Source organism: Drosophila sulfurigaster, chromosome 3, assembly GCF_023558435.1.
Source record: "Drosophila sulfurigaster albostrigata strain 15112-1811.04 chromosome 3, ASM2355843v2, whole genome shotgun sequence".
Classification (NCBI taxonomy): domain Eukaryota; kingdom Metazoa; phylum Arthropoda; class Insecta; order Diptera; family Drosophilidae; genus Drosophila; species Drosophila sulfurigaster.
This window is the reverse complement of record NC_084883.1, coordinates 14,587,604-14,601,774: the sequence shown is the minus strand read 5'-3', so window position 1 is coordinate 14,601,774 and position 14,171 is coordinate 14,587,604. Positions and strand designations below refer to the sequence as shown.

Below are 14,171 nucleotides of genomic sequence, written 5' to 3'. Positions count from 1 at the left end.
ACAACAGCAGGCGACATGTCTCTGTTAGGTTAACACTAACATGTTGCGTTGCAAATGGTGGGGGGAGAACACTGTTATCGCTATGTTGTTCACGAGTAACGCTCTCTTCTTCTGTGTGGCTCTTCTTCGTTTGCTGTCGAAATCGAGAGCGAGAGAGAGACGCTCTACTCTTTCCCTCTCCCTCTCTCTCGCGCTTGTCATTGCCAGCTGTGCGTTTTATTTGTTGTCGCATTTCTATTAGCTTGACATTTGCGTTGTGTTGTTGTGGATGCTCGCGACTATCGCCATCCCGTTTCGACCTACATGCAGCGGCTGGGCAGTGCATTTGCTGTAGTCGTCTTGCTCGCAGCACACATGTTGCGACCGCATGGTAAATGTTTTACGTTCGATCGTTTGTAGTTCAAATCTTGTAGCTTGGCTTACGTCGTAAATGCTTACGTTAACATATGCACATGTTCGTAAGAAAACCCACGAGTATGTCGCAATATCATAACAGAACATAATTACACGATTAAATTGGTCTACAATATATCGTTAAAGATCGCAACTATTGGGTGAATTAAGCGTAAGTTCGCATTCATGTTGCCGCAAGTTTACTTCTTGTTTTTCTTTTTCGCTCTTTTTCCAGTTGCGTCGCAACGCGCTTCTCGCCCGATCATGTCCATTTTTTGACATGTTCACTCAATTAATAAGAGCAGCCAGATTTCTGCGTCTGGGCTTTGCACCCTACACTTCGGTCTTAAAGACTTTTTCAACTGTTTTCTTAACGATTAATTAATCAATCATACGCATATATTTTTGCCCCTTTTTAATGTTTTTTTATTTCTTATATGTATTTAGCATATCGTGTGGTTTCCATATGAAAGATAGCGCTTTGGTTTGTCGCTATAAACCGCAATTCTAAAATTCTTGGGTTCGTGAAATTTTTGTGATATTGTTGCTCTTGCTGTTCCCGCTGCCTTCATTTTATGCCCAGATCATTGTCGAGTCCGGTTCCCAATTTTTCTTGTAGCCTACATATGTACTTACATACATATGCATACATATTTAAATCATATACAAAGTCTCTTGTAGTTTCTTTTTCAGATAATTTTTTTTTGTAAATTTCAATTTTTTGCTCGCTTCATTTTTGGGTTGAAGGACCCGCGGCCCTTTCTCAACGTATGTATGTATGTATGTATCCATGTCCATACATATTTATGTATGTCTGTATGTATGTAGGTCTGCTGCTGTCTCTTTCCGGACCTGCCTGGGAGATTGTGCGCATGCATTCACCCTGCGGCGGCTAATTAAAAACTTGATGAGCCGAGGGATGGCTGAGTACCGCTGAGCTGTGAGCTGTGAGCTGTGTACGAGAAATATCATTGCTGATCCTTGCGGACTTCAATTTGTTCTTCGCTGCCATCTTTTGTGATTGTTCTCGTGCCCGTGTTTTTGGGCTTGAGTCAACTTTACCTTAAGATAAATGGAGTGCGTATTGCCTTCACATTTATTTTACGTCGTTTTGAGGTGTCTCATATTTTTACTTTTTTCAATTCGGTTCAACAGATGAGATTGAGAGCGTCCGTAAAAGCTTCACTTCAATGTTTCGCGAAAAATACAGCAAAGTAAAAATAAGAAACCAATCTTTATATATGTATGTACATATTGCGTAAGTTCCGTAGAAATGTTATGTATTTAATTTGAATATTCAATAAAATCGATTCACAAATATTATTAGGGTGGATCATAGGAATAATATCGTTAAGCAAAAGCTAATCATTGATATGTAACATATTTGGAAAATTTACTTTAAATTATTGAAGTCTTGTTGAAAGACAACTTTTGATACAAGAATATACATGTATGTACATTTACGTAGTACCATATAGCCGAAAGATATTAATGAAAGATATTATAAAGATTCTCTCAGCAAGTAATATAATTGACACACATCCAGCAGCATTGAGGAAAATCCGTGACAGTCGATATGCCCAACTCTTTGCAACGCTGGAAAGGAGCCGGAATCTGACAACTTTTGGGCGATAAAAGGAGAATAGACGTAAGAGAATATAATACAATAGATAACCCATGGTAAATTAGAGATTATTTGACTTACTAATGTATTAGAGAATCGCCCTCTTTATTCTGACAAACGTAAACTCCGCATGTATTTGGATCTTTCACTGTTCCACCAACTTCTATTTCTGTTCCTTCAAAAATACAGCCATTTGCTAAAAAGTCGCGAAATCATTAGCCTTGATATATTCATTACTGTACGCTGATGTTCTTACCTCCCTTTTCTAGTTTCATATAGTGAACCAATGCGGTGGAGCAAGAGATAAGTCCAATAAGGACTACGATTATTAAACTGATAGTTTGCATCTTATTGTTTTCTACTGCAATTGTTCAATTACTTCTGGAGCAATAATGGAAACGAATGTAGGGTTTTTATATGAATACATAAGGGAAACTCTAGACAACTGTCATGCCAGTTGGTCTATCGCGAATTGGGCTTGTTAAAAATCCGTGATTTTAGCAAAATAACTGTCGTTTATAACGGACAAATGCACGACTAGCAAATACCCTCCAGAAAATCATACTTCGATTTTAATAGATTAATTGGGTTAATAATCTATTTGCACAACTATGTTGCTGGATCTTACAACTTTTAATAATTAATTATAAAATACATGATGTAATACATGATGTAAATTTGAACCTAAAATGTAAATTATTTTGGGTACTGGGTATGATGACTCATTTTAGAATGATTTAAATGCATAACATGGATTAAAGCACATATTATTTACAACATGATATTGGGAAATACTATTTCTGGAATGGGTTTGAAAGATTCATGAGTAGCTGTTAAAAGCTGTACACTAAAGTACATTACAGAAAATATCACATTAAAATAAATTTTAATGCAGCTATATATATTGCATTACAGGGTATCACTTAGAAGGTTGTGGGGTATAACACAAACTTAACAATCATTTCAAAATAAAATCATTACAGTTATGACTATAAAAGTAATGTTGAAAATCATTAAATTGAATTAAATGGACATTTAAAATTTAATATTAAATACATTTAAGATACTCCCATTAGAGTACAGGGGATCATGCGGATAGTAGACTGCACCTGATCCGGGTCTGGAATTTATCTTGGCATGCAAGTCGTTTGTATGACAACTGTTTTCTCTGGGAGTAAACGTAAACATTCCAATTATTGTAACAAAATATATAACATAGGGAAAATGGGGCACAACTAATGTTCGGCGGAAGCCTTCTGCTTGGCTTCGACAGCTGCACAGGCCGCTTTGTAAGCCGCTTGTTTGGTCTTCTCGTAATCCTCGCGAGCACTTTGCAGTTGCTTCTCCAATGTGGCCAGTCGATTCTTGGCCGCCTCGAGCAACTGTACTTTAGCGGTCATTTCCTGTTGGGAGCCCAGTGCCACCGTCTGAATGTTGGCCAAGTTATCTTTCACCGTCTTTTGGAGTTCGGTGAGTGTTTCGAACTGATGTGTTGCAGCACGAGCTGCTTCGACAGCCGCATTCATGTTACTCTCCGTGTTCTGCAGGGACGCAGACTCCTCCTCGACCACAGCGTGGGCCTCTTGCATTTCCAGCTCGAGTTGCTGCACAACCATTTGCTTGCCGGTGAGCGCCGCTTCGGCTGCCTTGGCCGATTGAAAGGCCTTCTCGGCCAGCTCCTGCTTGATGTGCTGAGCAGCCAATTGGCCGGCAGCTTGTTGCGCCTCATTCGCCGCCTTGGCATCCTGGGCCGCCTTCATGGCAATGTTCGAGGACTTTTGCTTGGGATCGCCCGGCGCAAAGATTTGCTTCACATCGCAATTTTTACTACTTGCGCTCTCGTTGCATGCCGGGGCACCAGAACCGGCACTTGCACCTCCAGCTGGAGCTGAACCGCTGCTTTGCCCAACCGGATCAGCCGATTTGGTTAAGCGATTGACACTTGGACTGGCGGCAGCTTCATCTCGACTGTTAATGGCCGCAAAGTCCGCATAGAGATTCGATGGCCAAGCCATACGCTTGGGGTGCTGAGCCTACAAGGGATGTAGAGGAACAGCGGGTAACTTCTAATCTCCTTTACCTGACTTACCCTATCGAGGCGATAACCAGCGACACGCATGTTGGAAGAGAGGAGAGACCCAGCGAACAGCAACCAAAGGAATCCGCTTGAAATTCTCATGGATGTTAATAGACATTTAATGATTTGCAGGCCAAACGGATTTATCAATGACTGACTTGATAAGTAAGAAATTTTGCTATGTTTTTTGAATGAAATTACCATATATTCAACAAAATATAATCGAAAATTTGTTTGTAATTAGATTTGAGTTGCCAAATTCGGAAGGTAATTCAATAAGAAGAATTGTACTCATCCTTTGGAGAAGAGACTCAAATTTTAATTATGTTCATTCACACTTATTCACTGGTAACTTAATTTCTTTTTTTTTTTTAATAGAAACAAACTTCTCTTCAAAGTAAAGAAATGAGTAACATCCCAACATATTCAAATTGAAATTGAAAACTGCTTAATACACCTCTCATATTAGGTCTAGAAGTTCTAGCTTTGATAGGAGCTGAGATCCGAATGTTCATTAGGAGAAACATTTGGGTACGTCTCTGGTAACTTATTAAATCGTTACTGTTTCTTAGCTTAGTAGTATTATAGTACCCTTTAGTTGAGAGATATGCAATTCCTTAAGTATGAACAAACTACTTTTCTAATCAAAACAGTAGCCGATCAGCATATTCAAAATGAAAACGAAGACTGCTGAAAGTAAGTGCAAGATACTGGCACACAGTGGTACTTAGCAATCTGTGATCATTAATACGCCTAGTACAGCTAATAGCAATATGTTTACAAGGAGTTCTTTGGAATTGTTCAGAGTACTCAAATTAGTAGTAGGTTTTTGCAATCGAGTGATATAAAAGCCACTGTCAAGGTGGCACTTGACAGTTTAGAGTCATGGCTGGCAATTGGGAGTTGTGTCTGATTCTTGTAGGATTCATTTACTCCACCAGTCCATTGGTCTACGAATTGATTCGACCCACTTGGGGTAAGTAAATTTGTATTCAATATTCTTTTCTATATTACAATTCGTGCTTAGATGAGGGTTGTGTTGGCTTCGAGAAGAATCTTAAAGTTGGCGAATTTGAGAAGGATCCATCGGTCTGCGGCATTTTGCTGTGCATGGATATCGAAGGCAGAGGTTTCATCTATTTGTAAATTATTCTAACTGAACTTATGGCATTATGAGTTATGATCAATTCTGCTTGCAGCTGTCAGCAGCCTGCTGCTTTTCAGCAATGCGATAATGATACCGTGTCCTTAATTGCCAATTATCCTGATTGTTGCTGGCAGTGCACTGAAGCGGTTGAGTGTGAGGAAGAGGATGAAGATGAAGATGTCGCAACAGAGGTCGCAACAGAGGCGGCAACAGAGGCCGCAACATATTAAGCTAAGTTCAAATGGTATTCTTTATAAGTATAGATGTATTTAAATTAATACACTTTTTTTGCATTTAAAATCTGAAATTTCCCTATTAAATTTGTAAACTTTATCAGAGAAAATGAAGTGCTTACTGCAAAGTTAAGTCTGCTTAATCACTAAGAGAGTTTATTTTAAATAAAGACATAAATGTGTATACATTTTTTAATTCTCTTTTATTATCTTGAAAGTATTTGTTACTTGTAAATTATAACGTCAGTCTTTTAAACCTTATCTTTATGAATTATTTGCAATGTATTGAAATATGTATATGAAAATGGTTTTAAGTTTTTCTTTCATTTTAGAGCAAAACAGTTAGAATAGATCTCAGCATGTTGTGGGCCTCGAAAATAGTCTTTTATCTACACTGCTAAAAATGAGTTTTTTTGTGTGTGTGTGAGTGTGTGGCACCTCTACATTCCATTTGCGTCTCATTTGCTGTCTCGACGCCGTCCATCCAACGGTCTATGCGTCTTTGTATCTCATAGATACACAGCGCATTCTAAAGTGTCTACAAGTGATGAGCACGGCATTTAGTTGCAATTTTCAGTTTCACTTTGCGACGACTCGCCGTCGCCGTCGACGCCGGCAACTAAGTAAAAAACGAAAATAAGAGACGGCATAGACAAATGAAAATAAAATACAACAACAACAATAGCAGCAACAAAATACAAACTAACATGAAAAACAAATAAGCGAACTCGCAAATCGAGAGTCGCTCGACTAACACCTACCAAACTACATATGTACGTACGTATGTCTATAAGTGTGTTCGAATATATAGTATAGTATTCATACTATACATTCGCTTACATATGAGAATTTAGGCCCAAAGAAAGAAGGCCAACACAGAAGCATTTATTGCACAGGGGGGATTGTCAGCTATTTTGGATACCGCAATCAATCGATAATTTGTTATATTTAGCAGTAGCACGTACCTTTTCTAGCATTCGATTATTTACAGGGTATGAGCGGTTTATTATTTAATAGACGAAAATAATTTTATAATTTTATTTTGAAGAGGAAAGTAAAGAAATGCTAACAAACAATTTTATTTATCAGCCAAAATGTAAGAAAGGATTGTAGCGTGTTTATACAAATACTTAAAATTTTCAAACATTATTTTAAGGTAAAATAATTATATGAAGAAGCTACTTTTGAGCACGCACGACTGTAAGATATCCTACAAAAGCGTAACAATGAGAACGAGCTGTTATTGACCAAATACATCAAATAAAATAGCGAAAAAATACTAAAACATACCAACTTATGTAATTCTTCTACACTTGAGATATACCATAGTTATGAAATATACCAAATTTACAGTCGGGGTTTGTTAAAGACAATTATTTCTTTAATAAATTTTAAGTTTCCTACTTGAAAATTTTCAGGAAACATAAAGACTACAATTAATATAGATGCATATTGGAATGCTAATTATACAGCTATTTTAATTAGCAATAAAGTATGTAGCATATAAATTGAAACGATTTTTTGGTTAATTTTTGACAGTCTCCTAATTGGATCTAAATCGGAATTTGCTTTATTTAAAGCAAGATCATTATATCTTTCGCTAATTACAGAATACTTGTTTTAATCACAAAAGCCCATATATTTTTTGATATAAGATATAGTCATGCTATACATATTACAATTAAAACAGTAAGAGGAAAATGCGATTTGATTCGAACAGATTTTAAACAGTTTTCATGCGCCGGCAACATGGGCAACAGACAACAACTGTCGACTGGACTTGGTGGGGTTAGAGGGTAGACCTGATGGCCTGATAAGTCGATGGAAATGCGAGTAGTTGGGGCTAATTACAAAGTACTCATAGTCGTAGTCAGAGTCACTCACTATATTCGTAAGCTGTTGCATGTCAAAACTGTGTCAAATGGCACATAAAAAATAAAAATGTTGAAAAACGTTGTTTGTTGTTTCGTTGTTATAAACAGCAGCAGCGGCAATGCATTGAATAATCAGCATGATAACCCCAAGACAGCGAATGTTGTTGTTGCGGTTGCTGTGGTTGTGCGGCAATGTTGCCAGCCGTGGCGCTGATGTTGCTGTTGCTGCTGCTGCTGCTGCTGCTGCTATGTGGTTTCATGTGGCACTGTGGCAGGCAAGCTAAACTGAACTAAAACTGTAATGAAAGCTGTCGCTTAAACTGATAATCTGTCAAAATATATAAATGCCACATACGTACATATGTATGTCTGTGTATGTGTGTGAGTAAACCAAACAGAAATATTTATTTTTAATGCCCTATTAAAATAGAATTCTCGAACTTCTCCTGATTGTGGTCAGCGACAAGACAACATCAAATAGTCAAAGTCGCTTATCAACTTCAACCACAACAACAAAAAAATAGAAGCATTGTGATAAGGCAGCTGCTAAAACTGTTTCAAGTGTTATGACAGCACATTGGCTAAGCCAGTGTCAGAGTTCAACCTGCAGATAGATCTCTCTCCCCCTCTTCCTTTCCCTCTCGCTTATCGCCAGAGGTCAAGAGGTCAGCAACGAATTGAGCTCATTTGACTATAATAAAGTAGAACGACGTCTGATTATGATTACGAGTACTCAAAAACTATTCAATGCTATTCAAATGCAGTTCAAATGACTCGTTAAATTCAATAATATTTGACAGTTTCCAATGAAACAAAAATTAATGAGTAAAATAATCGAAATATTCAGAGTTTTATTTTTAGGGGACACTTTACGGTGATAACATACAAAATAAGCATTTTAAAATTATTTCTTTATGTTTGAATTGGAGCAAGGGAAACATTTACAACATTTACAAGCTTAATATATTATCCCAATTTATTTTTGATTTTACTTTAGGGGACTAATGTATAGAAAAATCAAATTAAATTAGACTGTGAGATACTCGCTACCAATTTTGAATAAAAGCAAAATAGTTCATTATTGTTTCCAATCTATACCAAATTAATGTATCGCAAATATACTGAAACATATCAAAGGCTATGTTTAGGGTATATTGATATAGTGCCATTCAAAATACACTACAGATACCAAAAATATACCAAAAAGATCCCAAACTAATTCTTTACATTTCCTGGAAGCAAAAAGATATGATACTCTTCTACCCTATGAGTAGTGTAATTTTAGCAACGTTTTCCTTCTTAATCGTTAGTTATTTACCATACAAACAAGTAAGAAAGTTACAGTCGAGTGTGCTCGACTGTGAGATACCCGCTACCAATTTTTAGTAAAGGCAAAATACTGCGGCATTATTTTCAAAATATACCGAAAATACTAAAAAATACTAAAAATATATTAAATGGTATGTTTGGTATATCGATATAGTACACCATTCAAAATATACCATAGACGGCACAATGTACCAGATTGTCGGCCAAAACAACTCAGACCCCTAGTAAGTAGGCGTTTTTGCCCATACAAAAGTATTTCTTCAATAACTTCCACAATTTTTATGTGATCGCAACCAAATTTTCAGGAATCATAACTACTATAATAATTATTGTAAATACCAAAATTCGCAACTCTAGCTTTAATTTACGCTTGTTATTCGACTTTTTTGATTTGTCGGGGCGGTGGGCGTGGCAAAAATTTGAAACAAACTTGATCTGCGTGCAAACATAAGAAATGCTGTCGAAAAATTATAGATCTATCTCTTATAGTCTCTGAGATCCAGTGTTTTATACGGACGGACGGACAGACGGACAAGGCTAGATCGTCTCGGCTGTTAACGCTGATCAAGAATATATATATTTTATAGGGTCGAAGATGCCTCGTTCTACCTGTTACATACATTTCCTGCCGGCACAAAGTTATAATACCCTTCTACCCCATAGGCTACCCATAGGTAGCGGGTATAAATATAAACAAATTAGTGTTATTCTTAACTGTATAATAACATATATAAGATATATAGTATATAACACATTTACGATAGCTTAAGGTATAGAGAGATGGAGACATGTAAAGTTGCATTTGGCAAAACTAATTCAATTCGCAAAATGACTTGTTAATGATGTGCTGGGACATTGAGCTGGAGCTGCTTTTAATTGCACGTAATCTTTATAAATAGACAACATGCTGCAAAGAGAAGGGGAGAGGAGAGAGCGAACGTCGGCAAAGGCAAAAAGAGCTGCTCGGTCCCTAAAAGCGAGTGCGATTTGTATGCATGAATGCGATGGACAACTCAGAAACGAGCACTAACGATCAATGCATAAATCAATGTGCAGCAAAGAGAGAGGAGGGAGGACAGCATCCCGCTTGAAGGAGGGGAATGGAGGGAGAAAGAAGGAGGCTAAAGGCAGAAGCCAATGCGAAAGAAATGTAATGACAATGGCCATAAATGAGTAATTGCCGACATTGCCGGACCTTGTGCAGCATGCGACTAGAAGTTAGTAGACTAGGTGGAGAGGGGGTGGAGTGGGGGAAGGTGAAGCGGAGACTAAGGACGGTGTCTGGTTCCGTTTTTAGCGGAGACAACAACCCATAAATGTGCGCCTAGACCGAAAGGCCAAAACAAACAAATAAACAACAAGACAAATCAGCAGCAATAGCTCTGCTTACGAGTGTGTGAATGTGTGTGTGAGTGTGAGTGGTGGAGTGAGTACTCGTGCTCGTACTCGCACTCATACTTATACTCATACTCGAATTGACCATGCCGGGTTGGCATTCAATTACAATTGCGGCCCCCATGCCGAGAACGGACGAACCTTCGACTTCAGCGGAAAAATGCTTGTTTTGCTGTTGCTGCTGTTGTTGCTGTTGCCTCGTGGTATCTTGTGGATACTTGGATGCTCAGTTGCTCAGATACTCGGATACTTGGAGACGCCTTGACTGCTCGACTGCTCTTCTGCTCGACTCAACAACTTGGGCTTGGCTTTTTTGGCGTTGCTGCCGCCTTCCAGGTAACCGTCTTCTCTCTAACGGTTCGCCACAATACTTGTTTGTATCTCTCCTATCTATCGCTGTATCTCTAGCTCCAACTTCAGTTCCAGCTGCAAGCGGCATTCGTATTTGTGTGTATCTGTGGTGCGATGCGCACGCCTCATGTTGACAAACTCACTTTACAAATCCACAACTACTCACACGAGTACTCGCACTCACACTCACACTCACACTCACACTCAAACGCACACTCGAAGCACAACAAATAGTAATTTTTCTCGCTTCATTGGCATCGTCTACTGTCTACAGCCGACTGTCTACCAGAGTCGTCAGTCTGACTGCAGAGAAGCCTGTAAAGCGAGCATAAGCATGCAGCGGTTTATTTGGTTTGACCAACTTGGTCGAGGGAGAAGGAAGAGGAGGGGGAGGTAAAAACCCGGCTGCTGCCAGTTAAGTAAATAGAAAATGCAATGCACAAAAGCCACAAACTGGGAACTGGCAACTGGGAATGGGGGGAAACTTGGAAACTCATCATTGAGTAGCTACTACTCAGCATTTCGATTGACCGTTGTTTGCCTTGCTCTACACTTCCCGTCTGGCCGCACCCCCAGACTTAGAATGATCACAAATATTATATGAGTGGCAAACACACTCGGCAACATGACTTCGATTAGGGCGCGACAAACGGCCGGGAAAATATGCAAATAATTTGCCTTTGGCCAAATTTGTTGCGCTGTGTTGCAGCTCGCTTGGCTGCAGCACATACAAAATTACATGCAAGCTGTTGCAAGCGACACTTATGCGCGACGCGACAATAATATTTCTATAGCACAAACTTCACACTTAATGTATTTTGGAAAGAGAAACTGCAGGCGGTAGCAAAAAAACCACACACAAAAAAAGAACAAAAATGAGAGATGCCAAAAGAACAAACAAACACGACAGAAAATTGCATCCAAAGTAGTTGCACATGTTTCTCGGAGACGGCCCAAATTGCTGCCCCAAAGGAGTGGAGTGGAGTGGAGAGGAGAGGTGCAGGAGGTGGTGGAGGCACGCAGTTGAGGCGCAGCAGACGGCAGCGGCGGCAGCGACTAGTCGATGCTTTAAGGAATATGGCAGCAAATAATTAAAACATATTTAAAAATAGTTTGCCATATGGATGACGACGACAACAACAACACATCGATGTGCCCCCGTCTGTCTTTCTCTCTCTCTGTATGATGGGTTATAGCTGATGCTGTGGCGGTGGCGGTGGATCTGATGGTGACGTGGCTGGTCAGCCCCCGACAAAAAAAAAAAACGAGTACAAACAAAAGCAAACAATTTTTCGTCTGGCCAAATTCGACGCCAACGCCAAAAAGCCCAAACGATGATGACGACTGCGACACAATGCCTGTGCATTGACCGTACCACATTTAGTAAACTACATGCCACATACTGCATCACATTGTTGCAGCAGAGATACAAATGCAATTGCAGATACACAGTTTTGTCTAGTTCGTCTGGCAGCCGCAGTCGCAGCCGCAGCCGCCTTCTAACACACATCCATCCAACCATCCATCCATCTATCTATACAAACAATTCATTTTAACTTGTCCTCTCATCTCAGCTCATCTCACTTCTGCCAAGTTCAAAATTATATGCTTTGCACTTTGCTTTATTCATGGCAAAAAGGCACAAAAATAATAACAAGTAAGTGCGCGTTTAGTGAGGTTGAACGACAGCGAGATACTTCGTAATGTCGAAACATCAACTTTAATTAAAAACAGATAGTTTCGAAGGTTAAGAAAATAAACTAATTTATTTAATTTGAGATTATAATGAAATTCAAGCATTATTATTTTATAATTTATTTCTAAGTCCACAGCTTTCCTTTTATTATTTTATTAAATTTCTATTAACGATATAACGAAAACAAACAAGTAAGAGAGCTACAGTCATGTGTGCTCGAATGCAAGATGTCCGCTACTCATTTTAAATAAAAGCAGAAGAGAACGTAATTATTCTTGAAATAAACAAAAATTAATATACCACGAAATACTAATACTTAAAGCAATACTTGGTATATTGATACTACATTTAAAATATACAATATTTCGTATATTGATACTTCATTCAAAATATACAATAAAGTACAAAATGAACAAAATTCTCAGATTCTCAGATGGACGTTTTTTTTCCATACTTTACTTTACTTTAGTAATCTTCTACAATTTTTATCGGAGCGCAAATTAAAATTCAAAATCAACATATTTTCTTTATAATTTATTACATTTATAATTATGATTTATAGTCTCAGATGTGCAATATTTCACTATCTTATATATTGACCACAACGAACACACCTCTTTTACAATATTATTAGTGAGAAGTCACGCAAGTTCTTTTCTGAGTCGAAAAACATTTTTTTTTGAAAACTTGTTGGACCTTTTATACCCGCTACCCATAGGGTAGAAGGGTATTATAACTTTGTGCCGGCAGGAAATGTATGTAACAGGTAGAAGGAAGCATCTCCGACCCTATAAAGTATATATATTCTTGATCAGCGTCAACAGCCGAGACGATATAGCCATGTCCGTCTGTCCGTCTGTCCGTCTGTCCGTCTGTGTGTCTGTCCGTCCGTCCGTATGAACACCTAGATCTCAGAGACTATAAGAGATAGAGCTATAATTTTTTCGACAGCATTTGTTATGTTTGCACGCAGATCAAATTTGTTTCAAATTCTTGCCACGCCCACTTCCGCCCCCGCAAATCAAAAAATCGTATAGCAAGCGTAATTTTAAAGCTAGAGTTGCGAATTTTGGTATATACTATAATTACTATAGTAGTTATGATTCCTGAAAATTTGGTTGCGATCAGATAAAAATTGTGGAAGTTATTAAAGAAATACTTTTGTATGGGCGAAAACGCCCACTTACTAGGGGTCTGAGTTGCTTTGGCCGACAATCTGGTACATTGTGCCGTCTATGGTATATCTTGAATGGTGTGCTGTATCGGTATACCAAACATACCATTTGGTATATTTTTTAGTATTTTTCAGTATTTTCGGTATATTTTGAAAATAATACCACAATATTTTGCCCTTATTAAAAATAAGTAGCGGGTATCTCACAGTCGAGCACACTCGACTGTAACTTTCTTACTTGTTTTAGTTTTGTTTTTTGGGTTTTTTCTGTGTATCCAAAAATAGGCTTGTATTCGGTAGTTGAAAAACTGCGCCAGCCAGGCGCTAATGTTGTTTTAGTTTTGTTAATTTTTGTTGTCAGTTTTGTTGTTAGTCGCTTGATGCTTGTTGGTAAAAGTGCCTAAAAAGTATCTGCCAGCCTGGCAGGCTGAGTGTATCTATAGCTGTATCTGTGTATCTGTTAGATGTTCTAAATATATTTTCGTCATTTTTATTATACCTCACGTTTGCTGAGCGCGTGCGAAAAACTTACAAATGAAAATTGTAATATTTTCGACAGCAAACAAATTTGACTTGTCTCTGAAAAGTTTGTTGTATCATTTTTTTCGTGCTTCCTTTTTGTTTTATTTTGTTTTTTTTGTTGGTTGGCTCGCAACAGACGTTGAAAGCCGCAACATTTTCTAAGAATTCTTGTAGTTTAAGCTAATTTAGATTTTTATTACATTCGTTATGCAGAAGTTAATCAATCAAACTGTTACGATTGTCAGCATCGCTCCCTGCATTATTCATAGGGTTGAGATTGAGATGCAGATACAGATGGCAGATAAAAATTCATCAGTTTGCGCGCTTGGCGCTTCTCCAGTTGCCAACGAGAAATG

At 38.2% G+C, this 14,171-nt stretch overlaps 3 protein-coding genes and 1 long non-coding RNA gene across 4 annotated transcripts in view; 1 reads left to right on the top strand and 3 right to left on the bottom strand.

Moving 5' to 3' along the window:
* Positions 1-14,171, bottom strand: part of LOC133841111 (uncharacterized) — a 41,570-nt gene that overhangs the window by 11,310 nt on the left and 16,089 nt on the right. The window contains exon 1 of the long non-coding RNA XR_009894259.1: positions 41-453. This is a non-coding gene — a long non-coding RNA (uncharacterized LOC133841111). Of the gene's footprint in view, positions 1-40 lie in introns of the transcript that reaches the window.
* Positions 1,900-2,420, bottom strand: LOC133843200 (uncharacterized). The gene is made up of 3 exons (XM_062276641.1): positions 2,274-2,420; positions 2,099-2,213; positions 1,900-2,014 (listed from the first exon to the last, which is right to left on the bottom strand). The coding sequence occupies exons 1-3, from the start codon at positions 2,362-2,364 to the stop codon at positions 1,909-1,911; spliced, it is 312 nt and encodes a 103-aa protein (XP_062132625.1). The 5' UTR covers positions 2,365-2,420; the 3' UTR covers positions 1,900-1,908.
* LOC133844203 (uncharacterized protein CG45076) lies at positions 3,038-4,268 on the bottom strand. The gene is made up of 2 exons (XM_062278101.1): positions 4,107-4,268; positions 3,038-4,050 (listed from the first exon to the last, which is right to left on the bottom strand). The coding sequence occupies exons 1-2, from the start codon at positions 4,194-4,196 to the stop codon at positions 3,253-3,255; spliced, it is 888 nt and encodes a 295-aa protein (XP_062134085.1). The 5' UTR covers positions 4,197-4,268; the 3' UTR covers positions 3,038-3,252.
* Positions 4,911-5,507, top strand: LOC133844488 (uncharacterized). Its single transcript, XM_062278510.1, has 3 exons — positions 4,911-5,070; positions 5,122-5,236; positions 5,294-5,507. The coding sequence occupies exons 1-3, from the start codon at positions 4,980-4,982 to the stop codon at positions 5,469-5,471; spliced, it is 384 nt and encodes a 127-aa protein (XP_062134494.1). The 5' UTR covers positions 4,911-4,979; the 3' UTR covers positions 5,472-5,507.